This window comes from Peromyscus leucopus, chromosome 6 (assembly GCF_004664715.2).
Source record: "Peromyscus leucopus breed LL Stock chromosome 6, UCI_PerLeu_2.1, whole genome shotgun sequence".
Classification (NCBI taxonomy): Eukaryota; Metazoa; Chordata; class Mammalia; order Rodentia; family Cricetidae; genus Peromyscus; species Peromyscus leucopus.
The window spans coordinates 107727640-107755419 of NC_051068.1; the positions used below are offsets into that span (position 1 = coordinate 107727640).

A 27780-nucleotide genomic window follows, 5' to 3' on the forward strand; every position below is an offset into this window, starting at 1 on the left:
TGGATCATTATCTTTCCCTATTGAAATTGGACTGTCCTCTATGGCTACTTAATTATTTAGATTTTTCTTGGGAGTCACAGGGATTGTCAACATCCAGGTTTAGCAGTCCCACAGAAAGAGAACCCTTTCACAGTGATTTCCATAACACTACACACTGGCTGTCACTCACTAGGCAGGAGTTCTGTCTCCTGTGTGAAACCTTTTCTTGACAGGGGAAGAAGCTGTCTCATTACTTGTGCTGTCCTCATCCCTAGAGTGTGGGAGCTGGAGAGGGAAGGGCGACCTCATATAGATCACATGGGTAGAGAAGAGAGGGTGTGTGGATTCCAGAAAGAATGAGCATGGGGCTATTTGGGATGCCAAAGCTACAAATATCCCCTGTGAAAACCTACTCATCCCAGCACATTCCCCTCTCAGATCACTCCTTTCCTTCTCTCTGTGTCACCTGCCACTCATGCTGCTCTTTGTTGGCCTTCATCATCACACTCTCTTCCATCAGGTGTGTCCCGTCCCCTGGCAGGGTTTCACAGTGTATCCCTGGCTGTCCCAGAACTCATTCTGTAGTCCAGGCTGGCCTGGAACTCACAAAGATCCACCTGTCTCTGTCCCTCCCCCACCCCCAATGCGGGGATTAAAGATGAGCACCACCACCGCCTGGCTCCAAATTTTAATTTATAAATCTCTTTGGAGAGTTTGTAAACAAGGTGATCAAGGTCATTCAAATTATTTCCAGAGAAGAGATAATGGGCCCTGAGTGGAGTCTTAAGAAAGAATTATAGAATCTGATGGCTTATTTATGGACCTTAAAAGTCATTTTCACACTTTAAAATTTTTCTTTGCAAATCTGCCTTCATACTAGGAATGTACTAATGTAAACCACAAACCCAATGAGCATAAACAGAAGATATCATGAACATGGTTGCTCTAACTAAAGAAAAGATTTTGATGTTTCCCTAAATTTAAATGAATTTTTTACAAGATATATATTTCATTTTACTTTTCTGTTTACAGCACTTTTCTGACTTCAAATACACACTTTGACATCCATGATTATGGGAGAATAGGGATTTTTTTAAATAAAAAAATCTCTATAAATTCGTACACATAGCATACATTGTACAGCATGTTAAGTTGTGATTGTCATGTTTAGAACAATCACAATTACACAAAGCTCTCGAATGTTTCGTTTTAACCATCCGTTTCTGTCTGTCAATAATGCCATACCTGTTCTTCAAGGGCAGCCAATGTGGTTGATGCTGAGTATTGACAGAAGTGATTTATCCGTACTGCCTAAGAATTTCTATGTAATTCAACTAACAAGAAGGGTAGAGCAATGAGAACAGTGACGGTTATATCCTCATGATCTAGAGCTGGGTTTGAAGCCAGAGAACCTAGTGTGGTGAAGCCACCTATAATCATAATCCTTGGGAGGCCGAAGCAGGATGCTAATGAAACCTGTCCCCGACCCGCCAAAAAACCCAAAATCAAAAAAACAAACAAACAAAAAAACCGAAGAGACATTGGCCTTGCAATAAGGTTAAAAGAAGTATTAAAATAAAATCCATGTGATTAAGGATTTCAAAGCGAGAGTCTCGGCCAGGAAGTCCTTTAAGGGCCCCGCCCCCGAGCCCCGCCCTTCTGCTTCCGGGAAGTCGCAGCCCAGTTTCCGTCCTGGAGGTTGGGTCCCTGGCTCTCCTGACGCCCTGGCCTGCGCGCGGCTCCTGTGACGACGACGACGGTTGCTGGGTGCCTGGGCCGGTGAGGCTTGCTAAAGGAATTGTAGGTCTGCCCAGTTTTCTCCATTCTTCCGCTCCAGGCCCTCGGATACTGTTCCTGCTATCACCTCCGGTTCATTAGCTAAGGAAGGCCTCCTCCTTCCCTTCGCTTCCCTTCTCACGTGGCTCATCGCACTGGAAGCCCCCTTCTGTCTTCTTCCTGATTCATTTCTTTCCTCTCACAGCCTGCGTCTCTGGTTTTTCTTTCTCTCCACAGCCCTTGAAAGTAAGACAAGAAGAAATCTTCCTATCAAGACTGACAGCAAAATTAACCCACTGGGCAGATGCTGTTCTGTACAAATGGTGAATCCGGGGAGATGAAGCTTCACGTGCCCCTGTGATTACAGATGTGTTCCAGAATTAGTTTCTGATTTCCAGAAGAAGCCTTTCGTTCCTCCCCCCACACCAACTGACCGGGATTCCTCTTGGACTTATCACAGTGGACAAGCAATTAACCATCAATGCTTTTGAAGGATTAAGGACTGTAATTGCACGCACAGTGTGTCAGGCACAGCATCCAGGAGTCCTGACGGTGCTCTGTGGTGGCGCTGTTCTTGGAATACTACCCTGTTAAGATGCCTTAAAAGCTTGTCACTACTAGGTGGTAAGGTATCCCCGCAGGAACGCAAGTTATCTTAAAACTGCAAACTACTGAAAGATCAGGTAGGTTGAGCAGTTTTCATACCGTCAAAAAGAATGCTAAATAGTTGCCTTTAAAGTTGTTTTTGCATATTTAGAGTCCAGTCTTATGTATACTTTCCCATACAGTACCTCAAACCCCAGGAAAGATCAAATTGATTGATGGAAAGATGCAGTTGGCACCTAGGAAGGCAATCTCTCATACTTCTGATTTTCCGCTGGGATAAATTGAATTTAATGAGTCAAATAATTGTGGAACAGTATCAAAAAAAAAAAAAAAAAAATCCGCCGGGGGGTGGTGGTGCACGCCATTAATTCCAGCACTCGGGAGGCAGAGCCAGGCGGATCTCTGTGAGTTCAAGGCCAGCCTGGTCTCCAAAGCAAGTTCCAAGAAAGGTGCAAAGCTACACAGAGAAACCCTGTCTTGAGAAACAAAAACAAAAAACAAAACAAAACAAAAAAAAATCCTTACTATTGCATGTGGGGAAATCACTCCCCATTTTCATTATAATGCCTATGAAAGGTACATATGGAAGCTGGGAATATAGCTTAGTCTATAAAGTGCCTGTTGTGCAAACAAAAGAATCAGAATTTGGATCCCTATCACCTTCCATATGCCAGGCATCATGATGTGTATCTATAACCCTGTCTGGAGGGATAAAGACAGATGGACAGCCAGTCTATCCAATGGGTGAGTCCCATGTTCAGTGAGAGACCCTGGCTCAAAAAATAAAAGGTAACAGCTGGGGAGATGGCTCAGTGAGTAAGATCATTTTCAGTGTAAGCATGATGACCTGAGGTCAAATTCCTGGTTCTCAAAAAATGTTCATCTTCTCTGGTAATTAAGGAAAAAAGTCTTCTCTCTCAAATTATATTTAGTGTATATATATATATATATATATATATATATGTATTTATACACATATATATGACAGTGTTTATATACTATCTAACAAAACCCTCAACACCAGACATGAGAAGCCCCTGAATTAAGTTATTGGTCAGGATTGTCCAAGAGACTTCCAAAACATTATAGGCTATTGCTTTTGCCCTTGGTTGCAGCCCAGAGGTGGAAGTTAAGTCCCTGTTGCTGAAGACACCATGTACTTCTGACATAGTACCTTGATGACCTGACCTGGATCTGACCTGAAACCCCCTACCTGAGGAGTAGCTAAGAAATATCTCAAAAAATGTTCACCATCCCTAGTAATCAGGGAAATACAAAGCAGAACAACTGAGATTTCATCATACCCTAATCAGAATGGCAAAGATCAACAAAACAACAATAAATGATGGAGAAAATGTGGGGAAAATGGGAACCTTTATTCATTTTTTTTTTCTTTTGACTGTGGTTATATTTTATTTGTGCTGAAATGTGGTGATATTTTATTTGTGCTTTAATAAAGTTTGCCAGGAGAGCAAAGGAAATAGCAAGCCATTTTAAGTAAACAAAGAAGTCTGGTAGTAGCGCACACCCTTAATCCTAATCACTTAACAGGTAGGATCTCTGTGTGTTCAAGGCCATACTGGGGAACAGAGTCAAGTGTCATGACACATACCTTTAATCCCAGTACCAATCATAGAGACCTGGAGGTCTGTACAGACAGACAGAAAGTGACAGAGCTGTGTAGGAAGAAGTGAGGTAGCTGGGCTAAGAGAGCCAATGAGAGGGCAGAACAGCAAGGCATAAAAGGTGTGGGTAGACAGGAAGTAACTTGAATTTGGAAGCTATAGAGCTGGTGAGGTAAGGTTGGCTGGTGGTTTTTCCTATTTCCCTGATCTAAGGCTTTCAGCCCTATATTTGGCTCTGTGTTTTTTATTTAATAAGACCATTTAGAAATCAGTCTACATTTGACAATTCTCTGTTCAGATCTTAACCCATTTTTGAATGGGTCATTTTTTAAAACCCTTTGTTTTCTGAATTCTTTTTTTGTTCTCTATATTTTGACCCGCTGTCAGATGATAGCTGGTAGATTTACTTCCATTCCCTGGACTTCCTCTTCACGAAATTGTTTCTTTAGCTATGCAGAAGCTTTTTAGTTTTATGAGGTCCCACTTGTCAGTTGTTTGCTTTAGTTCCTGGGCAAATGGGATCCTGTTCAGAAAGTCCTTTTCTACACCTATATCCTGCAGGGTATTGCCTGTAGTTTCTTCTGACAGTTTCAGTGTTTCCAGTTTCACATTTAAGTTCTTGGTCCAGTTAGAGTTATTTTTTTTTTGTTCAGGATGATATATATGTTAGGGTCTTAAGAGAAGTTCCATAGAAGATCACCCGTCACCTTTGCAATCAACAAGAGCGTTTGTTATCTTGAGAGTAAGAGTTCTAGCATGCTGGACCAAACATCTGACAAAAAGGCAAAATAGCAACCCAGAGAGAGGCTTGCAGCCTCCTTTATACACAGCTAAGGAGATTTTAGTTAGGTCACTTAGATATGATTGGTTAAACAAGCATTAGTTACATTAGTATATCTCTGGCTCAGGTTAGCAGGGGCTGGCTGTGCTACAGTTTTACCATCTTTGGGCAAGTTTGGTCAAGTTCCAAGGGGAGGGGGAAAAGGATTTGTCCCTGTTTGGTCATTGCCATGAGATATAGTGGGGGATGGCCCAGGCTTGGTTCGTATTGTCACCTTGTCCCTGCTATCAGGGTAGTTGAAGATAGTCCATTGTTTGTGGTTCTTTCAGAAACTGCTTGCTCAGTCTCAGGAAACTGAAACTGGGGCCTGATCTCTGACAGAAGACTGAGCAGTCTGTTATGGTGTCTGCTCGGCTTGTACACAGGTCTAATTTCATTCTTCTGTATGTGGACATCTAGTTTTCTCAGCACCATTTGTTGTAGATACTATCTTTTATCCAGTGTGTGCTTTTGTCATCTTTGTTGAACATTAGATGGCCATAATTATGCATATTCATGTTTAGGTCACTGATGTCAGAAAGCTCATGACTTCCCACAACTCCAGCTCTAGGGGAATCTAACGTCTCTAGCCTCTGCAGGCACATGCATACACATGTACAAACCCACATGAAGATATAAATACATATAACATAATTTAAAATAATAACAATAAATCTTAAAAAATGAAAACTCTTCTTGTTGCTTTCTAGATTTAGGCCATTGTCTTTAGAGAAGGTGTATGCTGTGGTTTCTACTTTCTGAATTTGTTGAGGCTTGCTTTATGGCCTGACATATCCTTGAGAATATTCCATATGCTGATGAGAATAATGAGTATTCTTCATTCATCGGATGAAATGCTCTATAAATGTCTGTTGGGTCCATATTGTTTAATTTTGAAGTTTCTTAATTGAGATTTGTTTTGGTGTAAGTGGAGAGTTGAGCTTCCAGCTTTTATTGAGTGAATTATGTAATTGGTTGTTGGAGCCTTTGGCACATACATATTTACAATAATAGCATCATCCTCTTTTTAAAATTTGCTTTTAATCATTACATAGTTACCTCTGTGTCTCATTGCAATTTGTGTCTTAAAGTCTGTAATCAGGTATTTTCTCTTCATTTGGTTTTTGACTTGAATAAAATATCTTCTCCCATCCCTTCATTTCCAGTCCTGGTGTCTTCACTAATGAATTGAGTTTCTTGTGAGCAGCGTATCTTTGGGCCATTGGGTGTGTGGGTGTGTGTATTTAGTCAGCATAAAACTCACAGAGATCCACCTGCCTCTGCCTCCAAAGTGCTGGGATTAAAGGCCAGCATAAAACTTTTAACCTAGAAATTTAGTCTAATTATTATGAATAGGTAAATATTTGCTTCTATCATTTTTTCTGATTGTTTTATATATTCTTTATTCTTTGTCTCCTGTTGTTTATCTTTGGTTATATTCTGTATTGATAAGATTTGTTAATTTTCTCTTTTGTGTGTCTGCTGTACTAGTGCATTTTATACTTTTATGTATTTTAATTATGGTATGTTATCTTTTATTTCTGTATATAGGATCCCTTAATCATTTGGGAGGTGGGGAAGGTAAGTAATGCCAGTCTTGTGACAATGAATTTCCTGAGTTTTACTTGTCTTAGAAATACTTAACTTCTGGAGGTCTGAGTGATTATAATTATTCTTAGTTGGCAGCATTTGCTTGTTTTTGAAACAGGGTCTTGTTATATAGCCCAGGCTTTCCTTAAACTTGTGACCCTTCTAAGTGCTGGAATAGCCCATGTGCATCACACCAATCTTGGCACTTTTTTTCTTTTAGGGATGTGAATATGTCATTTTATTCTCTTGGCCTGTAAAAATCTTCTGAGAAATCTGCTTTTTGTCTAATAAGGATTCCCTCATATGTGTGCTACTGATTTTTCTGTTTTTAGAACGGTTTCTTTATCCTTTGTCTTTTACTTTGAATTGCCCCCAAAAAGACTTTTTTTGATCAAATCTGTTTGGGATTCATTAAGACTTTTTTGTCTGAACACTTATAATATCTTTCTTAAGTTTTGTTTCTGTTATCTCATTTTATACTTTTTCTATGCCTTCCCTCTTCTTCTGAAACATCTATAAATTAAATTTGCAAATATTTGTTTGGTGATGGTGATAACTTCATTTGTTTTAAAGTGTTTTTTTTTTTGTTTTTTTGTTTGTTTGTTTTTTGAGACAGGGTTTTTCTGTGTAACCCTGGCTGTTCTGAAACTTATTCTGTAGACTGGACTGGCCTTAAACACAGAGATCCACCGGCCTCTGCCTCTCAAGTGCTGGGACTAAAGGTGTGTGCTGTCATACCTTGATTTTTTTTCTTATTTGATCTCACAAGAGCTGCATCCAGTTCAGAAATCCTTTCTACTACTTGACACCTACCTGAAAGCACATCCCCTGGATCTCTGTGAGTTGCCTGGTTGAGTCCCAGGAAAGGCTCAAAGCTGAGAACCCTGTCTTAAAAAAATGAAATCTCTTTATTGTAATGAACTCAGAAGTAAAAGCATTACACAGCTATATTAAGGTAGCCACTCAAACAAACACGTGCCCAGTTCCAAACTCTATACATCTTATTCAACTTGTAAACAGTTAGAATAGCCATTCTGAAGCCATGGAGTTTTGTGTAGGATTTACACTTTCACTATCAATGACATTTTTCTTCATGTATCTACCTCAAAGGGGGAGGGAAGTTTTGACATAATTGAAATTAGAAAAATTAGCTTATGCTCTCTCTCATGACACCCGTGTCCTTTTCCTGTATTCCATCCTTCCTCATCATCTAGTATTGCCCTTTCTTGGTCACTTTTCTGAATGTTATGCTAAATTCATGCTTACAGCTGTTTACATATGGACATGTGTATATTAGAGGTTAGGATCTGTATAGGGAGACCATGTAGCTTTTCCTTCTGAGTTTGGGTGACCTTGTTTAATATTATACTTTCCAAGTCTATTTTCCAGTAGATTTCAGTTGTTTTGGAGCTAAAGAGTGTTCTATTTTGTATATGTGTCACAATTCACTATCCATTCATCTGTTCCATAATAGCTGATTAGGGTTCCTCCTTCTCTATATCCTCTCCAAAATTTGCCATCTGATTTTTTGATGCTAGCCATTCTGACTGGGGTGAGGTGGTATCTCAAAGTCATTTTAATTTACACTTCCTGATTACTAGGAATGTTGAACACCTTTTAAAATGATTCTTTGCCCTTTGTGTTTCTTCTTTGGAAAACTACGTTAATTGCTTAACTCTTGACTATTTTTTTAATTTTCACTTATCGAGTATTTCAGATCCAAGATTATTTGGTTCTTTTTGTGGTCCCTCTCTTTACTGAGTTTCTTTTTCATGTTATAAATGGTTTTCACGGTTTGTTTGTTTTTTAAGATTCCCATTGTGTACTCTTTTGTGTAGTGAATTTTCCTGGAGTCATTATTTGAAGTCTTTTGGGACCCTCATCTTTCTTTTCTTTGGCCCCGTTACTACCTTTAGAGATGTATGCTGCCCTACTTTTTCATGGTTCATATATCCATATGTTGATATTTGATTAATATCTGATTGACCTGCTACTTCTAACTGTTGTAGAGTGACTTTCACGGTGAGAGACTTAGTCCTGAAGACTGTTTCTGTGGCACTGGCTCTGGCTCCAGAGGGACGCAATAGTGGAGTCGACAGAGGTTCCTGTGGAAAATCATTATTGAGACTCCTGTGGCAGCAAGTTTGCTAAGGACTCTGTGTGGCTCATGCAGCCCCCCAAAGCAGAGTTCCCAGCAACTTCCCTAGGCTGTGTGGCTGCAGGGCTGTGTGGCAGGTCCAGGAGGGGAGATGTGGCTAGTGAAAAAGCAAAAGCTTTTTGTCAGGTAGTTTGGCTGTGAGGGGCAAGTCAACTCTAGCAGACAGGCAGCAGGAGTGGGTGACTTAAATATCAGTGGACTGGTGGGGTTGGGTTGGCTGCTCCAGGAAGTCTCAGTGGATGTGGTACTTGACTCACTGTAGCACCAGCTGGATGCAGGTGGGTTTAGGGTCAGCATGGCTCTGACAAAAGCCTGGGTTGAGGAGGGTACAATAGGAATTGAGCTTCACTTCAGCAATGCGATGGTGTCACTCCAGCAGCTCCTCAAACCAGGGTCAGGGTCCCAGAGGCTGTCAGATTACCCGTCTGCAGAATTTCAGATGTTTATGGCATCAGTCAGGGTTATCTTCTTCTTGTCACAGGAAAACATTGTTAGTTTCAAGCTGATCCAGTCTAGGTCAGTCAATGTAAAGTGCCTGGTTCACTGTAGGCTCTTCTGGGTCTCTGTCCTTGGTGTCTGTCAGCCTCACTGTAGCCCAGCACTCTCTCTCAAGTATTCCACCTCAACATCAGCTTAACTTTCTATTTTTATTTTGGTCCATTGTGAAAGACAAACTTCCTCGGGTTCTGTATAAGCTTTCCTCCAGGTTTCATTTTAATTTTCTTGAAGTCTCATGGAGGCTTGAAACACACTAGTTGGTGACTGAAATAAAGAACTGATTATCTCCCACATGCTTTTAATATATTGCACATTATTATGAAATTGGTGAGAAATAATACGTTTCTTCATGTCAAAAACTTTTAAAATTTAGGCACTTGGGGCCAGTGAAATGGCTTAGTAGGTAGAGGCATTTGCCACCAAGTGGGATGACCTGAATTCATCCCTGGGACCCACATAGAAAAAGAGAACTGACTCCAGCAAGTGGTCCTCTGACCACACACATGGATAAATAATCATAATAAAAAATTTAAGCTTGATTTTGTAGCTTTGATTAATAACTTTAAGTCAATATTAAAAATTTTTATTAGTGTGTGTGTGTGTGTGTGTGTGTGTGTGTGTGTGTGTGTGATGGCACACATAGGAAGTAACTTGAGGGAATCAATTCTTCCTTCTACCATGTGGTTCCCAGGGATTGAACTCAGGTACTCAGACTTGGCAGCTGGTGCCTTTACTCACTGAGCCATCTGACTGGCCTTCAGTGGGCATTTAGATTTTCTTTTTCTATAAAAGTATCTGACTTGGCTATGATAAAATTTTATTATTTAAATGTTTTAAATATTAATGTAACTTAACCAAATTCATTTTTATATCGATTTATAGACTTGCCTTTTCTTTCAAATTATTTTTCTTTTAAATATTAGCATGTACAGAACAGAATCAAATGATGATTTCCAGCCATCTACAACTACTCAACCGTCTACAGTTACTCAACTGACAACAATTACTCAGGTGAAAACTTAAAACTGCATTGTAATATAGGATGTCTAAATCCATATTGAGCATGAGAATCTGAGCACCCATCTGGAGAGCCTAGTATGGTGCATGGACTTAGAAGCCCAGCACTGGGGAGCAGAGACAGGCATAGCCTGGAAACCCATTGGCAGACAGCTAGCCTTGCTGAAACAGGGAGCCTCCTGTTCACTGAGAACTGCCAAGGAACTAAGGCACAGAGCCACAGAGGAAGAAACCTGGCATCCTTCTCTGGTATACATACCTGCACACTCAAGTGCATGAAACACACACACACCATATGCAAGTATACACCAAAAATAAAAACAAACAGACAAATCCAGTTTGGCATGAGTACAACGAATACCCACACTAGTAATCGTAGGAGCTGGGAGGCTGAGGCAAGAGGGTCCTGAGTTACAGACATCCCGTGCTACATAGCAAGACACTGTTTGGTTCTTTTAAAATTATATTTTGTTTATTATTATATAGATTTAAATGTGTCTGTAAAAAGTGAAAACATATAATTTTGAAATGGCTATTAAATTTTAATGGGTTCTAGAAAATGAGCAGAAAGGATGAGACAGATGAAAAAGAATTTTTTGTACCTAGATTGGGCATGTTTTAGGAATAAGGCCAATATAGCTTATTTCCTTACGTGTGGTAGAAAATTTCAGCAATTTAAATCAACAAAGGTTATGTATTTTGAAGAAACTGGGATGAGGGGGAGTGTTGTCTTTTGAGCATAGAGAGTACACTGTTTAAGTCTTTTGTTAATCTAGTTTTACTAAATAATTGTTTATAGTTAGAATTATAAATTGCTTATTTTTAAATAGAGATTCCTACAGTGTTTAAGCCAGAAAGCCCTGTGTGATATTGTAAACATCACACCTTGCTTCTCATTTCTTTGTGATTAATTCATCTGAACTTATGTCCATTTATTGTACATGCTGAAATATAAAGTAGGATGCTCTGATTCACTGTGTGTGACTCATGACTTTCCATAACCCCAATAAAAGCCCGCTGCTGTGTGTTCAGCATTCCGTACAGTGATGGAGACTCTAGAAAACACCTATGTTGTTGGCTGTTTTTACTTTTACTTTTTGGCTCTTTGCTCCTTTGGGGGTTCTGCCACACAGCTCCCAAATAAATACACATGGAGGCTTATTCTTTCTTATAAATGCTCGGCCTTAGCTTGGCATGTTTCTTGCCAGCTTTTCTTAAATTATCCCATCTACCTTTTGCCTCTGAGCTTTTTCGTTTTTTTTTTTTTTTTTTTTCATGTGTATATCTTACTTTGACTCTTACTCTGTGGCTGGCTGTGTGGCTGAGTGGCTGGCCTCTGATGTCCTCTCTCCTTTTTTGCTTGCTCCTTGATCTTTTCTCTCTCTTTTTCTCCTTCTATTTATTCTCTCTGCTACCAGCACCACTTATCCTTTGTCCTGTCTTGTTATTGGCCATTCAGCTCTTTATTAGACCAATCAGGTGTTTTAGACAGGCAAAGTAACACAGCTTTACAGAGTTAAACAAATGCAACATAAAAGAATGCAACACATCTTTGCATCATTAAAACAAATGTTCCACAGCATAAACAAATGTAATACATCTTAAAATAGTAGTCCACAACACATCTCTACCCCGAACACAACAGACTGGTTATTAGATCTGAGAGCTTTGTCTCAAAGAGCTACAGAATGTGTACTTAGCAGTCAGGTGCAGTGTTGGCTCCATCATAGACATTCATTTTAACTCTCTGAGCCCTTGGTTATCAGTGCAGCTTAGCCTTTACTACACTTCTGTAGGAGTGCACTCAGAATGTTAGCAGCACACTTAGTGTTGGCACATATGTGCACCCACCCACCTACCCATCTGTCCATCATGGCAAGATACGCTAAACACAGAAGTCACTATTCCAAGGTTAACTCTGGGTTTGTTGTTGGAATTGTTTGTTTATATTAGGAGAATCTTCTCTGCACTCTCACAAACCACAGATATTTCACTAAGTCAGCAGTTTCATAATTACGTTAACATTCAAAGGTTGGGAGGGAGGACTGATGTATACCATAAATTATCAAAATATGTATAAATATTAGTGGAGGTAAACTTGAATTTCTGAGGAAGTTACCTCTGGTTTTCTCTTTTTTTCAGTTATATAATTTTTCATATTTAACTTTCTAATTTAGTTATATTTTCACTTCAGGAAAGTTTTGGTGATTAATCTGAGGGAGATAAACAAAGGGTAGACAGGTTCAATTGTTAAGCCTACAATAGAGACTTACTTGTTAAGTATATAAATGGTAATAGTACTGGTGGAGATGCAGCTGTAGTAACATATGAGTCATGGTTCCTTGCAAAATAGTCTGCTGTTACATTCCCTATTTCTGAAGCGTTTGATGGGTGTTTCCCATGTTGACAGTAATTTGAAATTAGTTATGAAATGTAGTGATTGCTTACATTCATAAAATTATGCGGCGAGTACAGTTCTTAAAAGAGTTCCTTGTTTGACTTCAGGTTTCCAGTGTTCCTGCTTCTAGTTCAACATATGAGGACACTAAGGAAAGGAAACAACAGGTGAACAGAAGTACAAATAGTTATTGTCCTCCGCAAGGAACATTCAATAAGATAATTACAGATGGTATGTGAACTAAATGTACATGGGAAGAAAATGAGAAGTATGTGCGCCTAATAAAATGCAGATAATAAGGCCACTGCCATATGTATCATATATATATATATGATATATACCTCAGATGGCAAGCTCAGTTCTGAACAATATGTAGACAGAATAAATATTTCCTCATCCTTTCAAAACCAAAGTATTACTTGATTTATAGTTTATTCTTTTCCATGTATTCTAATATTAAATGTGGGAGTTAGAAGCCACATTAATTAAAGATTCTTGTTGCAAACTTTCTTTTGATGGCCTTAGTTAGCCAGAAATATTATTATCTTAATAATTATTATCTTAATTATTCTTAACATTGGGTCCCAGATTTTAAAATAGCTGTGGCCTTATATAAAATTTGCATCTTATTGTTGCCAAATAAATAATTTTTTCTTATATTTATTTATTTATTATTTTTTTAGTGCATTGGTGTTTTGCCTGCATGTATGTCTGTATGAGGGTGTCAGATCCCCTAGTTACTGGAGTTACAAAAAGCTGTGAGCTGCCATTGAGTGCTGGGAATTGAACCTGGGTCCTTTGGAAGAGCAGACAATGCTCTTAACTGTTGAGCCATCTCTCTAGCCCCCTAGTTTGTTATTTCTTTGTAAATATTCTATATAGTTGAACTCAGAGATTTTGACCACCAGCTGTATATAACCTATACAGAACAAAAATTAGACTAAATATAGTGAAGCATAAGTAATTGAAGTTTTAGTTTTCATGTATTTTTATTTGTTCTTTGAACTTTTGAACTTTGAACTTTTAAAAGCAAATTTTATTCATTGATCTTTTTTTTCATTAGCAATGGCTGCTTCTTAATTAACATCAGTGTTTTAAGGACCATGAATTAAGTTTTTCTCTGAACTCGAAAAGACCTCATGTGACTGTGAATTTCTGGGCTCCTGTGTTCATTGTACTTTCTGCACATAGCTCTTGTACATCTGTTCGTTCCCATGACCCTGTCTATTTAGCAGGCTGTTTCTAGAGTGTGGTTGTTATGAGAGAGGAAGAGGAATGTGCTGATCACCAACGTTACCCTCTTCAGTTTGGATTGCAGACAGAGTTCAATACCAGCACTGAAATGCCAAACTTAGGTCAATGACTTATTTCCCCCCCACACCCCAATTTTGGTTTTGTAGTTTTAGGAACATTTGTAGGAAAAGAAGATTTCATAGCTTCCATGTTCTGTTTTAGTACTATCTTTTTTTCAAGTCTCTCTCCTTTTCTTTTATACATACATGATCTAGGTTCTTACTGGTTCCTTAATACACACTTCCAAATCAAATTCAGGAACACATTAAGATTATATATTATGATCGGGTGTGCTTCATTCTAGACAGTCAAGGTTGGGTTGACTTATGTAAATCAATAAATGTAATATATTATATAAATAACTTAAGGACAAAAACCACATTATCACTTCAATTGATGCTGAAAAGGACATTTGGAATTCTTTTGAGTAAGAAAAAAACAAAAAACAAGAAGTGTCGAACTTAGAAATCCAAAATGACTCGCTAACAGACCAGGCACATTAAAGAAGAATGTGCATCGGTTCAGTGGCTTTTCTTTGGAAAAGGCAGCATCGAATAGAAAGAGAAGGAGGAAATGTTGAAGAGTTTGGAGATGTGCTAAAGAGCATCCCTGAGGTTCTTGACTTGGAGAGATGAATGTGAGCAGTGAACTAGTGAAGAGGCTGTTGGATTTCTTTTTTTTTTTTTTTTTTTTTTTTTTTGGTTTTTTCGAGACAGGGTTTCTCTGCGTAGCTTTGCGCCTTTCCTGGAGCTCACTTGGTAGCCCAGGCTGGCCTTGAACTCACAGAGATCCGCCTGGCTCTGCCTCCCGAGTGCTGGGATTAAAGGCGTGCGCCACCACTGCCCGGCTGGATTTCTTAATGTAAACCATTGCCAAGATCTAAAACACCTCCAAGCAAAGGTAGTAAAAAGGAACAGAACAGTTCTGTAAACACAGTGAAGTCAAAACAAACCAGATATCCTGAAATTCTGTCAATGAATCCAGTAGTGATGAAGATGAAAATAAAAAGGAGATAAATGACGAGGAGCAGCTACCAAAAAGAAAAAAAAAAATCTAAAAAAGAAAAAGCCAAACAGAAAGCTACTGCTAAAAGCAAAAAATCCTCCCCAAACTTGTAAAAAGTGTTAATGGTGAGGAAGCAGAAAGCACACCAGGAAGAGTCAAGACAGGTCAAAATAGTCTGGATCTCGAGACAGATAACAAACCACTAATTCAAACATCCAGGAAACCTACCACCAGACAAAGAGTTAAAGGAAATAGCAAAGAAATTATTGGCCAAATTATTGCTAATTTGGAAGAAGTCACAATGAAGGAGATTTGCAGAGAAGTGTATGAAAATTATTTGACTGAGAGAAAGCATCTCATTAAAATAACTGTAAAGCTGGGCAGTAGTAGTGTACTCCTGTAATCCCAGAACTGCAAAGGCTGAGGCAGGTGGATCTCTGTGAGTTCGAGGCCAGCCTGGTCTACAAAGCAAGTTCTAGAGCAGCCAAGCCTGTTACACAAAGAAACCCTCTCTCAGAAAAAAAACAAAAAACTAACAAACAGAAAAAACAGCCCTAAAGAGCTGGTTTCTTGTTATGGAGGACGGATGGCTTGTTCTCAGATTTGAAGAACAAAGAGAATGTATTTTCTTTTCTAAGTCTATTGAGTTGGGAGAATTCACTGCTGTCCTTTGAGTGTTACATACATCTGAGCCTGCTATTTTAAACTGGATTTCTGTACAGCTTTTAGCTTAAATCTTGCATGGCAGTAATTATTCCTTGCTTTTTGTGGCTATACATTTTGGATTTTTTTATGTAATATCATAGGTTCCTGAACTGTAGTGAATTATAGTGCACTAATGTTAGCTTGCTTAAGATATACTTTTAATCAAGTAAAGTAAAAACTATTATAACCAGCCTTTATATATGCAGAGAATAATGCAGTACTTACTATATGAAATATTTTGAATACATCTCTTCGGTCCTTGTAAAAACGTAGCGGCAGTTGCTCATATTAGAGCAAAGCTGTTCATATGACTCCAGTGGAACTTTTTCTGCCTGTGTATATATGTCAGATTGTTGGTGTGACAGATGTTTGTTTTGTATTAAAAAAAAAAAATTAGGGCTTGAGAGATGACTCAGCCATTAAAGGCTAGACTCACAACCAAAAGAATATAAAAACCAATTTGTTTTATATGATGTACAATTTTTTTGTGCAGATCAGGTTTTAAGCCCATGTAGATAGGTGACTTATGCACTTATAAACTAAAGAATATCAGTGTTGAGGCAGGTGGCAAGACAGAGCAGTCAGAGTTCAGTGATGGAGACCCTAAAGGACTGTCCAGTTCTGCTTTGCCCTGAAAGTGTCATCAGTTTGTGGTTGTGGCATTAACTGAGTGTCATAGAAATTTAATATTAAGGATAAACCAAAATCAACACACCAGAGCTCCAAAAACTGGGAGAGGGTGAAATTAAGCACATTTGGCTTAATGTAATGTAAGTGAACTGGTAACTTCTTTTGACCATATAAAATATTACTTACAGGAAACCTGGCTGCCTTCATAATTATGATTAAAAGTATCAGATATAATGCCCAAAGATGGTGTGTGGGCAATGTAGGTATCCCTGACAAAGTAGTTCTAAAAAACCATACATTAAATTTCTTTAATATTAAAAGTAAGTGGGCTGGAGAGATGGCTCAGAGGTTAAGAACACTGGCTGTTCTTCCAGAGGTCTGAGTTCAATTCCCAGCAACCACATGGTGGCTCACAACCATCAATAATGAGATCTGGTGCCCTCTTCTGGCCTGAAGGGATATATATGCAAGCAGAAGCAGAACATTATAACATAATAAAATAAATCTTAAAAAAAAAAAAAAAAAAAAAACTTAAAAAAATGGGCTGGAGAAATGGCTCAGTGGTTAAGGGCACTGGCTGCTCTTCCAGAGGACCCAGGTTCAATACCCAGCACCCACATGGCAGCTCACAACTGTTTATGACTCCAGTTCTCTGGGATCTGACATCTTCACACCAATGCACATTAAATAAAAAGTTAAATAAATTATATTAAAAAGTAAGCATTTGTGTGCATCAAATCTCAAGGTCTAGAACATTCACCTTCTCTACAAACATATTCACACAGTGCATAATACACTATCACGTACTTGTTTGTGCTGCTGCTCTCTGAATACTAAAGTTTGCTAATGCAATTCTGCTTTGTCTTGTTCTTTACAAAAAGTACAGTGTTCTGAGAGCCAGATCTCTGAAGTGTTCTCAGTGAAAAACACCAAGATGCAGAAGGTTATGTATAATATGAGATTATTTTAAACATTGTTAAACTAATGATGTAGCAGAACATGAGCTTATCATATAGGAGGGCCTTAAAAAAAAAGTAAGCATTTGTATAGTCAAGGTTATTGGATTTTAAATTTTGGTCAATCAAAATTTTAGGTAATAAACATGGTCCACCTCTGAATTTAAACTAAATTTTGGCTTTTGACTGTCTTAATAAATAACCTATTTCTGAATTTAAAAAAATGCTGCTTGAAAAAATATTTTATTTACTAACTGAGTGTTTATTTAACATTTACATCATAGAGCAGATATAGTGAAATAATATTGAGTGTTAACAGGTATTTTCATATATTTGACTTGTTTAGTATGCTTAAGGGTGAATGGAATAAGCAACTAATCGGGGACTAAAAATTGGTCTTTTCCTTTAAATAATTTGTTATAAACCTTGGCAATAAAGAACAAATCGATATGAAGATGTTAAAGCCAGAGTGACGCTCATAGCTTTAGATTGACTGTTCTAACTGTACAGAAGGTCAGTGCACTGTATAGACTTTGGGTCTGATTAATTTCAGTGCATGGCATTTTTTTTATTTGTAAGCTCTTCATAATGAAGGTTTTTTTGTTTACTTGTAAATTACAGTGGTTTTATTTTACTTTTATTTTGTGTGCATTGGTGTTTTGCCATAGGTGTTGGTTCCCTAGAACTAGAGTTAACGGGTAATTGTGAGCTGCCCTGTGGGTGCTAGGAATTTGACATGGGTTCTCTGGAAGAGCAGTCAGTGCTCTTAACCACTGAGTCATCTCTCTAGCTCCATAATGAAGTTTTTAAAGATCATAATATCGGTTTCATGAGGATAGCAATCTTGGAAGTTTAAGATTCAAAAATAATACTCCAGACACTTTCCATTTCTGAAGCTTGCCTTTAACCCCAGCATTTGAGAGGCGGAGGCAGGTGGATTTCTGTGAGTTTGAGGATAGCCAAGGCTGCATAGGCTGTCTATAAGTAAATAAAGAGAAAATGAGATGGGAGAATCCATCTACACCTCTCAGTATAATAGTTAAAACTTCAGAAATGAAAGAGAAAACCTGAATAAGACAAAGAAGAAGCCTTGCCTAAATGGGAGTCCTAATAAAAATTGCATCCTCTCTCTTCGGAAGTGACGGAAGCAAGAGGGGTGGAGTGGAGTGTAGCGAGCAAAAATAAACACCAACCCAGAATTCTGGATCTTGTGAAATTATCCTTCAGAAATCAAGGTGAAATAAATTCTTTTGGATGAAAAACTTTTGAGGTATACTATTTTCCATTGATTTACCTTGCAGCAACTGTCAAGAGGTTTTCATATAGAAGGCAATTTTATATAGGCCAGAACCTCAGATCTACAGAAAAGAGGAAAAGAATTGAAGGTTAAAAAAAAAGCCCTTTCTTTGCCTTATCAAATGGGTAAGTTTATTCAAAACACAGTATATTCAGTAATTATAGTTTAGGTATGTGTGGAATGAATAACTATGGTATAAGAAAAAGACCAAAAGCCAGGAATACTTTATTGCAGTTATATGTTGAGTAATGACTTTCTGTCAGTGATGGACTCTATACAGTATGGTTCTGTTAGAGTGTAATTGTACTCTACAGTTCCTGTTATCTAGTGACATCATAGCTGTTGTGCTGTGTTGCAGCACCCTGTTAGCGGTGATGCTGAGATAAGCAGAGCCGCAATACTCCAGTCACTATGTAAGTATGTTACATGACTTAGTCCAGAAGTGTTGGTGAGCTGTCCCAGCAATAAGAGTACTTACTCTTGCAAACATGAGGGCTTGAACTCCCAGCACCCACACAAACCACTGGGCATGGCTGCCCATGCCTTTTAACCCCAGTACTAGGGGTATTGTATTGTTTTTACAGAGTGTTTCCATCACTTAAAAACATCCCTGTCACTGAGTAATAGAGAACTGCAAAAGGCACTTTCTGTGTATGTAAAGTAATATAGCATTATTTGAACATGGACTGAGATTAGTTATAATTGTATATTGTCAATTCTTGGGCAAGCATTATTTTAAAAAAGGAGGCCAAGTGGTGGTGGTGCACACATTTAATCCCAGCACTTGGGAGGCAGAGGCAGACAGATCTGTTAGTTCAAGGCCAGCCTGGTCTACAGAATGTGTTCCAGGACAGCCAGGGCAGTTACACAGAGAAACTCTGTCTCAAAAAGCCAAAATAATAAATTAAATAAATAAATATAAAAAGGAAGAAATATAATACTGAAGTGCTAAGATAAAGTGCAGTGACATAAAATCCTCAAGAAAAATGAAGAAAGGAAGAAAAATACTGGAAAACAAAAATAAAACAGGAGGCAGGTGTGATGATGCAAGCCTTTAACCCCAGCACTTACGAAGCAGGGACAGGAGGATCTCTGTGTTACAGTTTTCATTTAAGATGGCCTCGGAGACCAGTGTTTTGAGTACTTGGTTCCCAGTGGATGCACTGGTTTAAAAGCTGCGGATTCTTTAGGAAGTGAGGTCTTGCTAGTGGGGACAGACCACCAGAGGCAGGTCTTTGAAGATCATCAAGTCCCTGGTTCACACCGTTCTTTCTTCTTCCTGATTTGCACCGTATGAAAAGCCACCATATTCATGGGTGGAGCCTTCCTCACTGCCTTTGCCTTCCCCCCATGGTGACTGAAATCTGTCAGGACCCATGAAACGAAGTAAACATTGCCTTCCTTCCATCAGTTGTTTCCTTCTAGTACTGGAGTCACAGTGGTGAGAAAAGTGGTTAATGTAAGTTTGTAGAGTGTTTAAAATGCACTCATGATGACATTTGGAGATTGAAGAAATAAATGAGAAAAAAAATTGAAAGTGATAGTATTAAATGAAAATGAGAACTCAACTTACCAGAGAGCCATTAGGGAACCCTTTGAAAATGTATATTGCAAAATACTGGAAAGCTAGAAGAAATTGATGAGTTGAATTCCTAGATATGTAACTTAACCAAGTTAAATCCTATAGATATATGCAACTTAGATTTATATATAACAAGGAACAGAATTAAAGCTATATTGTTTCTGAATATGACAAACACAGGGCTGGAAAAATCCAGTCCTTTGAAAGAACTGACACCAGTGTTCCTCCAAAATTTCATAAAATAGAACTGGAAAAAATGCTAGTAAGTCATTCTTCAGCTAGTATTGCTCTGATGTCAAAACTAGATAAGCACACACACAAAATAAATAAAAAAAAGAAAACTATAGACAGTTTCCTTGATGAACATAGGTACAAAAATTTATAATCAAATGCCTACAAACTAAATTCAACAACACATAAAAAGATTGGTTTCATCCTAGGAATACAAGGATAGGTTCAACATGTGCAAATAAATAAATGTGATTCAGTGCATAATAGCCTCAGAGACAGAAATGATATACCATCTCAAAAAATGCTGAAAAAGCTTTTGACATAGTTCAGCATTATTTCCTGATGAAAGCTTTTAGGAACTAGGAACAGGTGGAACATACCTTAGCATACTAAGGATACATACAATAAATCTATAACCAACATTATATTAATTATGAAAAACTGAAGGCATTTCCTCCAAAATAAAAAAGAGACAAGGATGTCTAGTGTCTCCATTCTTATTCAACATAATTCTTGAAGCTTTAGCCAAAACAATAAGAGAGGAGAAAGAAATAAAAAGGATACAAACAGAAAAAGAAGTCAAATGTCTTAGTTAGGTTTCTATTACTGTGATAAAACATCATGACAAAGGCAACTTATAAAAGAAAGTGTTTAATTCCATTCACAGTTTCAGAGTGTTGAGAGTCCATCATGGCAGAGCAGCATGGCAGCAAGACATAGACACGCATAGCTATAACCATTGCGTTTTCTACAAAGAATAGATTAAAGATAGCCTCATCAAAGCATGACACTAAGCAAATTTCACATCCACATGTAGAAGAATGAAACTAGATCCATCTCTGTCACTCTTTGTAAAAAATAATTTCAGATTTTATCCAAGAACTGGAAACTTCGAAGCTACTAATCATATTAATGAAGACATTTCAAGATACAGTCATAGGCAAGAATTTTCTGAAAAGGATACCAACATTTCAGGAGATAACAGCAAGAATGATCAATAGGATGGAATGAACTTTAAAGTAGTCTACAATCAATAAACAGAGTGAAGGGACAACTTACAGAACGAGAGAACATCTCTACCAGATACACGGCCTAGGGGATTATAGTTAGAATATATAAACTTTAAAAATTGAGAGCCCAAATCAAACTATCCAGCCAACAAATGCACAGATAAGTTAAACACAGTTCTCAGAAGAAGTGTAAATGGGCAATAAGTAGATGGGGAAATGTTCAATATTTTAGTCTAACTGGGAAATGTAAATCAGAATTACGTAACAACATTTAAGTACACCAGTTTCCCACCAGCCCATCAGAGACATTTCCTGACTACATTGGCCATTCTCACTGGTTTGCAGGAGGAGATTCTACTAATGATGCCTGAGATAGAGACAGTTTGGATACATTGCAGCTTTTAAAAAATGCCCAGATAGTTCATTTTCAGCCAGAAGAATCACCTCTTCTAGCTGGCTGCCCTGATGCTAGTCTAATTTTTTGATATTTGATTCCAAAGGAATTGGCCAAGACTATCAAGAATCTTTGTATACAAGATTCTTAGATTCTCCTGTGGAATGTTGCATGCAGCCAATCCCACCAGGCCAGTGGTCTTCAGCATGGCCACCACAATAGAGCCAGGGACCCTTAATATAGTGTTTGATTTCCATTACTAGAGGAACTTTTTCCTAGTGACCTTATTATACATTTCAAGCTGCACCTCTCCCACCCTTTTTCATCCTTCATCCTAATTTCCTATGCTCAGCTTTCAGAATAGGGTGATAATTACTCCTTTCCCCCAATGCCCCTTTTTACTTTTATCTGCATTTATTTTATGCTTAATTTATTTCTGTGCCATAAGTTTTTGTTTCTTCAGTTTCGTCTGGGATATCTTTTCTTCTGTTTACCTTCCTCTTCTGGCTTTGGAACACTTTGTTCCTTTTCAGTGAGGATTATTTTGATGTGGCAGGGGGAGTGCATATACGGGTTAACACAGCCATGAGTTCTGTAAATTCATGGGCACATCTTAGATACTTTGTTCACCTGGATATGTTCAATGACTAGAGAATCTACATCTAAACCCTTCAGTTCAGCACCACTCTCTGCATTTTTAAGCATGTGCAGCAAAAATTAAGCACTCTCTTTAGACAACTGGCCCTGAGTCCATCCCACCGTTTTTGCCTTGGTGTACCTACTGTCTCTGCCATTCTACCACCCAGATGACACATACTGCATCTTTAAAATGGCATCTTTTAGATGCTTGGTGGCTTTCTGGATATGTATACCCTTGATGGCCTAGGCAGTTTCACTGGTGTTCTTAAAGTGAACATGAAGATTTGAACCTCTTTATTTGCATGATTTTGTAGGGACTTCTAGGTCACAAGAGTAATGAACCATTTTCACAGGCCACCTCAGGCCACTTATAGCTCCCAATGCTCTTTATGATGCTATATTTATTACTTTTATGTTTTTTCTTTTTTAAACTCTGTTCAGTTTTTAAAAATTATATATTGCCTTAGCCATTCTGACAGGTGTAAGATATGATATCTCAGAGTCATTTTGATTTGCATTTCCATTATGACTAAGGATGTTGAGCACTTCCTTAAATGTCTTTCAGCCATTTGAGATTCTTCCATTGAGAATTCTGTGTTTAGCTCACATTTTTTAATTGGATTGTTAGGTATTTTGATGTCTAGTTTCTTGAGTTCTTTATATATTTTGGAGATTAGCCCTCTGTCAGATGTGGGGTGGGTGAAGATCTTTTCCCATTCTGTAGGCTGTCTTTTTGTCTTATTGACTGTGTCTTTTGCCCTGCAAAAGCTTCTCAGTTTCATTTATTAATTGTTGCTCTCAGTGTCTGTGCTATGAGTGTTATATTTAGGAAGTGGTCTCCTTTGGCAATGCATTCAAGACTACTTCCTGCTTTCTCTTCTAACAAGTTCAGTGTAACTGGATTTATGTTGAGGTCTTTGATCCACTTGGATTTGAGTTTTGTTAAGAGATACCATAATAAATGAAGACATCATGGGAATAGGGAAAAACTGAGTGCTAGGAAAGTTCCTAGGAATCCACAAGGATGACCCCACCTTAGACTACTGGCAATAGTTGAGAAGGTGCCTTAACTGGCCTACTCTGGTGATCAGATGGGTGAATACCCTAACTGTCATCATAGAGCCCTCATCCAGTGACTGATGGAAACAGATGCAGAGACCACAGCTGGGCACCAGGCTGAGCTCCAGGAGTCCAATCCATGAGAGAGAGGAAGGATTCTATGAGCAAGGGATATCGAGATCATGATGGGAAAATGAACAGAGATAGCCAGCCAGACTAGTGGAGATGCATGAACTGTGGACCAATAGCTGTGGAGCCCCCATGGTACTGGACTAGGCCCTCTGGATAGGTGAGACAGTTGCTTAGCTTGAACTGTTTAGGGGACCCCCAAGCAGGCAGTGGGATCAGGACATGTCCCTGCTGCATGAGCCAGCTTTTTGGAGCCCAGTGCCTATGGTGGGACACTTTGGGCAGCCTTGGTGCAGGGAGGAGGGGCTTGGATCTGCCTCAGCTGAATGTACCAGCCTCTGCTGACCCCCAATGGGAGGCCTTGCCTTGGAGGAGGTGGGAGTGGGGGATGGATTGGGGGGGAAGGCTGGGGATTAGGAGGAGGGAGGAGAGGGGAATCTGCGGTTGGTATGTAAAATGAATAGAAAAATATCTTAACAATAATAATAATAAAAGTAATAATAATAAATTATATATGGTTCTGAGATACATGAGGACATTTTATAAAAATATGCTTTGATCAAATTCCCTCATCCCTGCCAACCTCACCCTTCTCAACTTTTACTTCTACTTTCATATCATATACACATATGATTTTTATGTCTATATAAAATCCATAAATAACACATGAGAGAAAGGTGATATTTTTCTTTGAGACTCATTCAGTTGATTGTCTTGAATTACACCCATTTTTTCTGCAAATGACAACTTTGTTCTTCATATATTACATATTTGTTACTCATCCCTCTACTGTTGGGTGCCTAGGTTGGCTCCATAGCTTAGCTATTGTGAACAGTACTGTAGTAAAGATGGATATGCAGATCTCTCTGTGATATGTTGACATGTGGTAACATGGGTAAATTCCCAGGAGTGGGATAGCTGGGTCATATGGCCAATTGATTTTAGTTTCTTCAAGGAGCCCTCATGCTGATTTCCATAGTGGCTGGAGTACTGTACATTCCTACCAAGAGTGTGAGTTCCCGTTTGTCTGCAACCTTGCCAGCATTTGTCTGTTTGTATCCTTAATGACTCCCACTCTGACTGGGGTGAGATGGAATCTCAATGTGGTTTCCATTTGCATTTCTCTGATGGTTAGGGAGGCCATGTATACTTCAGCTTTTGAGACCTTTCAACTCATTTCAATAACACTTTTTTAAAATTAAATTGTTTGATTTTTTTGTTAGATTTATTCCAAGATTTTTTGAGGCAATTATGAATAGAATTATTTTGTCTGATTTCTTTTTAGCATGTTTTCTGTTGGCATATAGGAAGGCTACTAATTTCTGTTTGTTCATTTGTGAAATTTAATTTTGTTTTAGTCAAGTCATGTGTATGTATCTGCCATGAGGACCTAGCTTGACCTTGTTTGTATCTTTCCTTCCTCTCTTCACCTTTTAACTTAATCAGACCTTGCTCATTTATTTTGTATGTTCTATACTTGAGGTTGGACAAAATATCAAATAGATAAATTTAGAAAGAAGTGCTTATTTATTTAGTGAATATGAAATTAATAAAATTTTGTGAAATATGATTAAAATATTGGAAAATATGTGGGTACATATATGTTTTATAACCTTGCTAGAAGAAAACTATTAGGAGCATGGCAAGAGCCAGGAATTCCCAAGACCTCTTTTGTCAGTCTGCCTCTTGAACGGTGAGATCCTTCTATCCCATGGCTCCCAGGACCTAATGTCTTTTATAAGTGTCTGCTGTCACTGTTCTTTTGTTTGTCTTCTTGTGGGTTTCCTGTGTACCTATTATATAACTTAGTAGACATCTGGTGATTTAGAGGGGGCATTCTATTCAGGTTAGCGGACAATTTGAGGTGAGTGGACAATTTGAGATGAGTCACTCCTCTCGTTCTACCTTGCTTTTGAGAAAAGATGTCTTCTTACTTCAGATCTCCAACTTGTTTCAGCTTTGTTGATTGCAACACACTTCTTCCTCTTGGGCTGGTTCCACTTCCTGTTAGCAGATCTCCTTGGAAAGTATCCCACGGCTCTGGCATTTCCAACATCTTGGGGTCTCTACGGCAATCTAGGCTTCATCTTCACAACATCACACAATGGCCTTTCTAGGCCTCCATGCAAGGACACCCCCGACACATGCCTGGCCTCAGCAGCTTTCCTTCATCATGGAGAGTGATTCCATAACTCCTTTCTTCTAGCCTTGACTCTAAAGCCAGAACCATGGGTCTGAAGGTGCCAAGTTCTGTTGGTTGCTGGGGCTGGAACATAATCTCCTCATTCAGTTACATCCCCATGAGCTTTCTGCTTTCCATGTTTTCCCTCATTGCCTAAGCTTGGCTGTTCTGGAATTTGCTCTGTAGACCATGCTGGCCTTGAACTCAGAGATCTGCCTGCCTCTGTCTCCTGGGTGCTAGGATTAAAGTTGTGTACTTCTATGCCTGGACCTAAGCTGTTCTTTAATTCCTTTTCACAAGTTGAAATCTTAGCTGGGGGTGGTCTTGTCTTGAGGTCACCACTCTATTCCTTTTAATATCAGGCTTTTCTTGTATCTGTTTATCTCCTTGAACATAGGACTTAGCCCCATTCCACTTCCTGGTGCCTCCTTTTTTCTCCAACTGTACGTTTTGTAACGTTCCCTGCTCAGTTTACTCCTTTTCATTATAGATTTGCATAAGAGTGACCTCTAATAACCACACAAAAGAGTCTGTACCAGGCTCTTTTGAGATTTCTTCTGCCAGTAGAATTAATCCAAAACTCTTCACTTTAGCCTCAGGCAGACTTTTCAGACAAGGGCAAAAAGCAGCTACAAGATATCACAAGAACAGTCTAGAGCCCATATATTAATATTCTCCTCTGAAACCTCTTGAGCACCCTCAGCACCACTGTCTTCCACATTCCTACTGGGATGACCCATTACGTAGTGCTTAAAACATTCTACTGCTTTCCTAAACCCAAATCCCAAAGTCCACATTCCTCCAAACAAAAGCATGGCCAGGCCTATCACAGCAATACCCCAGGCCCTGACACCAGCTTCTGTCTTAGGGTTTCTGTTGCTGTGAAGAGACACCATGACCACAGCAACTCTTATAAAGGAAAACATTTCATTGGGGTTGACTTACACTTTCAGAGTTACACTTTCAGATTATCATCATGGTGGGACACGGCAGTATGCAGGCAGACATGGTAAAGGAGAAGGAGACTGTGCCATACCGGGCATAGCTTGAGCATATGAGACCTCAAAGTCCACCATCAAAGTGACACACTTCTTCCAACAAGGCCACACCTCCTAGTAGTGCCACTCCCTATAGGCCAAGCATTCGAACACATTAATTGGTGGGGGCCACACCTATTCAAGCCACCACACCATGGAAGTGCTAGTATTGGGACTGGATGTGAACCATAGCATGAATCTTTTTTCCTTGGATGCTCAAGACAAGTTTAGGTAGTCAGAGTTGCGTGGCAAATGCTCTTACCTGCTCAACCATCTCACTCGCTCTATACTACTTATGTTTACTCACCCTGTCCACCAATACTTCCTGCACATACGGTACCTTGTAACCATTCCCACAATGTCCATGTTTGTTTTCCTGCAGGCTTTGCCCTTTCTAATAAGTACAAAAATATTACCTGAGTAATTTTTTTTTTTAGTACAAAGACTTAATCTCCTCATGTTTAAAAATTTGCTCTGCTATTATGATCATGAATTAAGTTGAGAATTTGTATCACAGCCAGTCAGGCTTGTAGTCTTCCTGGAAAAGCTGTTTTAAAACTCAAGAAAATCTCATCATTGTCATGACATTTCTTCATAATGTGACATTATGGTGTGGGCAATAGTGCTAGCTATTAGAGGCATAGGCAAGAGCACATTTGAAAACCAGCATAGGTGACAAAGCCAGACCCTACCTTAAAACAAGAAAGAAAGCTGGGCGATGGTGGCGCACGCCTTTAATCCCAGCACTCAGGAGGCAGAGCCAGGTGGATCTCTGTAGCTTGAGTTTTCCTGCCTTGCCCACAGTCAGGACAAATCTCTGTCATCCGCCAGTCCCACAGCCGCTCAGACCCAACCAAGTAAACACAGAGACTTATATTGCTTACAAACTGTATGGCCGTGGCAGGCTTCTTGCTAACTGTTCTTATATCTTAAATTAACCCATTTCTATAAATCTATACCTTGCCATGCAGCTTGTGGCTTACCGGTGTCTTTACATGCTGCTTGTCCTGGCGGTGGCTGCAGTGTCTCCCCTTCCTTCTTCCTGTTTCCCCAATTCTCCTCTCTCCTTGTCCCACCTATACTTCCTGTCTGGTCACTGGCCATCAGTGTTTTATTTATATAGAACGATATCCACAACAGATCTCTGTGAGTTCGAGGCCAGCC

General features: G+C 38.9%; 1 protein-coding gene and 2 pseudogenes across 4 annotated transcripts in view; 2 read left to right on the forward strand and 1 right to left on the reverse strand.

Annotated features, from left to right (window-relative positions):
- The first annotated feature begins 1665 nt into the window (after positions 1-1665).
- Positions 1666-27780, forward strand: part of Slc9b1 (solute carrier family 9 member B1) — a 52398-nt gene continuing 26283 nt past the window's right edge. The window contains exons 1-5 of one of the 4 annotated variants that reach the window (XM_037207129.1): positions 1669-1779; positions 1993-2438; positions 6358-6387; positions 9976-10063; positions 12575-12698. In XM_037207129.1, the coding sequence (XP_037063024.1) occupies positions 9977-10063; positions 12575-12698 (211 nt within the window). In that variant the 5' untranslated portion in view covers positions 1669-1779; positions 1993-2438; positions 6358-6387; position 9976. Of the gene's footprint in view, positions 2439-6357; positions 6388-9975; positions 10064-12574; positions 12699-27780 lie in introns of all 4 variants that reach the window. The other 3 variants (XM_028857346.2, XM_037207127.1, XM_037207128.1) reach the window with 3 other exon arrangements.
- LOC114683397 lies at positions 12729-15168 on the forward strand (annotated as a pseudogene).
- On the reverse strand, positions 22001-22554 carry LOC114683148 (annotated as a pseudogene).